The 5520-nt window shown below is 49.2% G+C and overlaps 1 protein-coding gene across 1 annotated transcript; it reads left to right on the top strand.

The window, feature by feature from the left end:
* Positions 1 to 2050: 2050 nt before the first annotated feature.
* MAA_10538 (Ribonuclease H domain protein) lies at positions 2051 to 5510 on the top strand (the record flags this gene model as incomplete). The annotated part of the gene is made up of 3 exons (XM_007828536.1): positions 2051 to 2127; positions 2553 to 3740; positions 4688 to 5510. The coding sequence occupies 3 exons, from the start codon at positions 2051 to 2053 to the stop codon at positions 5508 to 5510; spliced, it is 2088 nt and encodes a 695-aa protein (XP_007826727.1).
* Positions 5511 to 5520: the final 10 nt, after the last annotated feature.

Below are 5520 nucleotides of genomic sequence, written 5' to 3'. Positions count from 1 at the left end.
GATGGGATATGGCTTCACAACACTCAAAGGAACGATGAGATCGGGAAGATAAAGATGTAAAGAGAGCTTGCGCTGGCATCCTAGCTGCGGGGGGGCACCGGCCTCAGGTCCCTCGTTTCCACAAATCGGACTGGGTCTGGCGCTGAGATCCCAGGCCCGGAAGTTGCCCGCACGTATATGAGGCTAGTATTTATGGCCTGATAATAGATCGAGTACGATGTAAGAATAGGTCACAGTTACGAAGAGCCATTTAATCGGGTGCTGGAGCCTGGCACTAGTGTATAGCTTAGCCATACAAGACCTGAAAATATGCCGATGCGTATTATAATTCATGAATCGTCTTAATGCAGAATCATGCATTCGCCCACATAAGGATGACAAGGTTATGGTACTCGTGTTGTTAGTTGTGTCCAAGTTTCTAAATCTGGTCTTCTTGCTTGGATTCCATGTTTTTTTTGCTATTTTACGAGTCACACGAGGTGTGGGTTATGACGAGATAGAGCTTGGCAATGGGCGTATCCGGCGACTACCTTGCACTGCCCTACCTACTATTATAAACTGGAATCTAATTATGCTCAGGCGACTGATACATGGGCACCCGCCTTATGCGCATTGTGGCTTAGTAAGCATATGAGGTTTTGTATTTAGATCCAGTAAACACACTGAACCTACACGACCGGGTGCAGCGAAGTGTCAGAAATTCTGACACTTCGCTGCACTCTTAAAGAGGCCTAAAAAGCGGGGGCGTGCACGAGTAAGACAAAGTTGTGTTGTAAAGTAGTTAGTTACATAGGTGAATTATTAACATGTTGTTTCACGTGGGCTCATCAAAGATCTAACTGACTCGTACTGCAGCATTCCACGCAACAAGAATATAACGGGCCAGGCCCGAGAATGGCCCGGCTTCGCTCTCGCCTGTTACCGACAAGCTGCAAATGGCGGGACCCGTCAACATGCTAGATTGCCAGCGGCTGTAACAGTCTAGCGAGTATTGAGTACTATTGACGACTGACTAGATGATTCTAACGAGTATTTAAAGCTGAAGAGGAAAGAGAGGAAAGAAGAAGAAAAGGAGAGCTCCTGAGCTCGCCGCTGGCGGGTCCCACCATTTGCAGCTAGTCGTTAACAAGCGAGAGCGAAGCCGAGCCATTCTCGGGCTTAGCCCGTTATATTCTTGTTGCGTGGAATGCTGCAGTACGAGTCAGTTAGATTTGTGCATACCTAGCACACTGGCATGTCCTTGCATAATGAGAAGGCATTTTGCACTATTTCTTTTAGCAACATAGTTCTTAACGTGTATTCGAACTGGATAAATAGCAAGTCTCACCCCGGCATTATAATTTTAAATATAAATCCACATACAAGCCAAATACCAATAACTAACAAGCTACTTAAAATAGTTAAAATAAAAACAAAAAGGTCGACGATTATCATGTGCATGAAGTGTTAAAAGTAGGGGAAATTAGAATGATAGACGAGTATTATGCGCATAAACTAAAATACTGGACGAGTATTATGCGCATAAACTATTAAAAGTGGGGAGAATGTTCCGGAAGGAAGTGCGGCTATGCATAGAAGGCTTTTGCGTTTGAGAAGTAGTTATGCCTTAAGTTGTGGGGCTGCGACTCTGTTGTGTATGCAAACGGGGACTTAGTATGCCCCTCAACTCAAAGTATTTATATTCAGTGAACCGCTCAGACCGACAAGCTTATCATCCATTACTTTTACCTTATTTATTACAAACATTATTTCGGCACCTGAGACCTCTTCCAACGACTCAGCTCGACGAAATGAAGCATTTCAGCATTCTTTTTACTGCCTGCACCGCACTGGCCATAGCCGTACCAGCCATCAATCAACAGGCCAAAGGCGTTGGTGAACCATGTCTGACGGAGCTTACGCCTTGTGGTGACGGATTGTGGTGTAAACCAAATGTGGATACTCCGACGAATAACTTTGGGCAAAAAGGAACCTGTCAGCCAAGAAAGCAACAGACTGAACAGTCTGAACAGTCTGAACAGCCTGAGCAGCCCAAAGGTGTGGGTGAACCATGTCAGAGACCAACAAATGGAACAACAATCGGGACAAACGGCCAGACGCTAAACTATTAAGGGCTCTGATTCCTTAGTATCGGAGAAGACCCGGGAGGGGGCGAAGGTGGTGCATATCAGGGCGAATTTGCATCAGACTGGCCATGTAACGGGCTAGGACTGATGATACCTCGGCTGCACTCTCTCTATCAACAGCTGCCAGTGGCGGGACCCGCTAATAAGCGGCGAGCTCTCCTTTTCTTCTGTCTTTTAGTTTTGGATATTCGTTAGAGAACAATCCAGTCTGTTGTCGATATACTCCGTAGACAGGTACAGTTTCAATAGAGGCAGTTTTATCCGACCCTTTTTTACATTTTAGAACACAAGATAACAAGGCAGCTTGTGTGATAGAACATAAGTAGCTGCCGAGACGTGAAATACAGAGACAAAGGTCGCGTTGGCGACAGCCGCAAAAGCCCAGATCCTCCAGGGTCAAATACCTACTGAACAGAATGAATAAAGTCCTGAAACAAGCCATCCGAGCCATTCTGCCGACTTGGAGAACGACGCCAGTCGATGTCATGCACCGAGAAAGCGGCATACCGCCGGCTGCCAGCTTCTTGAAGCGAGACGAATCAGATTCTCGGCACGCATAAAGTCTTTGGACCCTGCACACCCTCTGGTGAAGCGCACGATCGAGGCAGAGCCACTGCCCATCGTCAAGGGCATCAAGTTGAAGTACCAGCTACCTGAAAAGCCGTTTCCAACTAGACTAAGGAGGACAGACAACCTGCTACCTCGATGCCAGCGCCCAGTCCTTCTCCCACGCAAGTACGCCAGTGAGCCACTGCCGCCTCTTCAAACCGCAGCAAAAAAAGAGGCCGCGGAGGGGTTTAACGCATGGCTTGAATCTGTCTCGCCCCTCACCGTCATTGTGTATTCAGACGGCTCTCTTTCCGAGAAAGGTGCCGCTGGATATGGCTTCACTATTCACCAGAACGGACGTTCCCTACGCCAGGGCGCGGGACGCCTTGGCCCCGCTGAGGTGTTCGACGCCGAGGTCAGAGGAGCACTGGATGGGCTGAAAGCTGCACTCAGACTGCCGCAATCCGCCTCGCAAAAGATAGTCGTGTGCCTTGACAACATCGCAGCCGCCGGATGCCTGCGAGGACAACCTTCTGACTCATCGCAGGGGGTCTTTCTCGCCTTCCAAGCCCTTGCAAAGAGACACAGACAGACAGACATCCGCTGGATACCCGGACACAGCAACATTGCAGGGAACGAGCAAGCTGATGTGCTCGCGAAGGTAGGATGTACGCATCCAGAACCCATGAATGCAGCCCCAACCCTGGCCTTCCTGCGTAGAGGCGCGAAACGGCAGTGCAAAGACGTAGCTCGCGCCTGGTGGAACGAAACTGCTCCTGACAAGTACCGCTCTCTAAACCTAGACTTCCCAAACTGCTGCCCTCCAGAGCTTGACCTCCCCCGGCCAGTGCTTCATCACCTCCTTGCTGCCAGAAACCACCGTGATTTTGCCGACTACCACGAAAGGTTTGGCCATGACGACGCAAAGCTGACATGTTCCTCCAGCTGGCGCAAGTCCCCGACACATCTCTTCTACTGCAGAAAGGTCGATCCACGTCACCGGATGAGGCTGGCACCCTCGCCGGTAGTAGCGATCGACCGCGCGATAGGCAGAGACTTTGAAAAGTTTGTCAAACTAGCCCAAAGTAGTTCCTTCTTTGAGAAGATTTGCCCACGTCTGTAACGAGACCTGACCTACAGCACTATCGTGCTTCCCTTTCCCTTTGTCTAATTTTCTCTTTCTGGCAGCGTTAGGCGGGAGGTGGCCTCAGGCACCTTTTGTCCGCGCGCATGCCATCTATGACTGCTATAGCAGCCCGCGCGAAATTCTTCAATCTGTGTCGTAACATCTGAACATCCCGCTGACGGGAACAGATTTGCTTGTAAGCGCCTTCGAGCTGTCGCAATGTTAGATAGTGCTCTGTTTATATCTTATGTGTGGTTCGCGACACAACAAATTTTGTAAATAACACTAGCCTAGCACGTCCTGTGCCCCGCGTAGGGGACCTGAGCAGCCAATGGCCGCTGGACGGAAAATACACTCACTCACTCACTCACTCTAGCCGCGGAATGGGCTTTTACAGGTCCTTGGTGGTGTGTCCATGTCACTCCTTGGCTGGGTCACATACATGCTCAGAACAAGTGCGGGACGGAATCCTATAACTACCTTACTATCAACACACACAATACATGTACGTCTCGTTATTTTGTAGCGTGCAGTATTATTTATGCCGAGAAGGCGCGCTACTGGCTCCCAAAGCCCCTTGTTGCTGATTTTGGATCCCTGAATTAAAACAGCCTGAGGTGAAAATCTGATACAGCCCCAGCGTTCATCCATAAAGATCCATCAAGTCACGCAGGTGACCTGAGGACCAATTTTCACGTCCATGCCAAGTATTTCGGTCGCGTTATAAGAGACGGATTTCATTAGCTCAACTTTTTGTGGCAATTTGACATTATTCTTAATGTTGTGCCTCCCCTAGAACGGCTGGTGTCATGTATCATAGCTCCAAAATTTCACTGTTCAGTTTTCCAGACTTCTGATATCTATGGTTGCGTGGAAGATTCAGCAGTAAAGGACTTCGGATTCTCCTCCTCGATTGGGTTACTTACCACAATCTGCCTTTCGACATTGTCAACACCGAACGGTTTCAGCGAATCCTTCTCTATGGCAACCCGCTTCTTGATGTCGCTCATATCCCCTCTGCGAAAACTCTTTTTCGCATGCTCGAGTCTGAGTATAGGGGCGCTGTAGGGCCGGTTACTGAAATATTGAACTGCGCTCGATCACAAATCCATTTTTCCTTCGACGGTTGGACCTCAAAAACGTACACTTCATTCTTGGGGATCAACGCCCAATTTATCGACCGCAGCTTTGTTCAGCACCGAATACTTCTTGGGTTTCGACCTCTCTCGGGTAGACACAATGGTGCATCGCTTGCAGATGAGGTCGCTGATACGCTCGCATTTTGGCAGATCAACGACCCCGACAAACTTGGGTATTTCACACTCGACAATGCTACCAACAACGACACCTGCATGGAAGAGCTTGCGTTTGAACACAACTTCTCTTCTGAAGAGCGAAGAATTCGGTGTGGCCCGCATGTGATCAACCTCTCCGTCCGGGATCTGCTTTACGGGTCAAAACGGGAGAATTTTGCTGCCATTGTCGCAGCTGATGGCGATGACCAGGATGAGGATGAGCACATTGATCATGCCATCGACGAGGCTCTGAACGGAGAAACGGACTACGAGGACGTGGAGATGCAAGCAGATGCTGTTGTGGACCCAGATGAGGACTTTACGTCGTCACATCCGGCCCCAGAGGAGATCAACGAGACCAATTTCAGGGAGTACAGCCCAGGCTTGGAAATCGATCGTACAGATCGATTCTGAGCTCTGGTCG

This window comes from Metarhizium robertsii (genome assembly GCF_000187425.2).
Source record: "Metarhizium robertsii ARSEF 23 chromosome Unknown MAA_Scf_61, whole genome shotgun sequence".
NCBI lineage: Eukaryota > Fungi > Ascomycota > Sordariomycetes > Hypocreales > Clavicipitaceae > Metarhizium > Metarhizium robertsii.
This window is presented reverse-complemented; position numbering and strand designations above follow the sequence as displayed.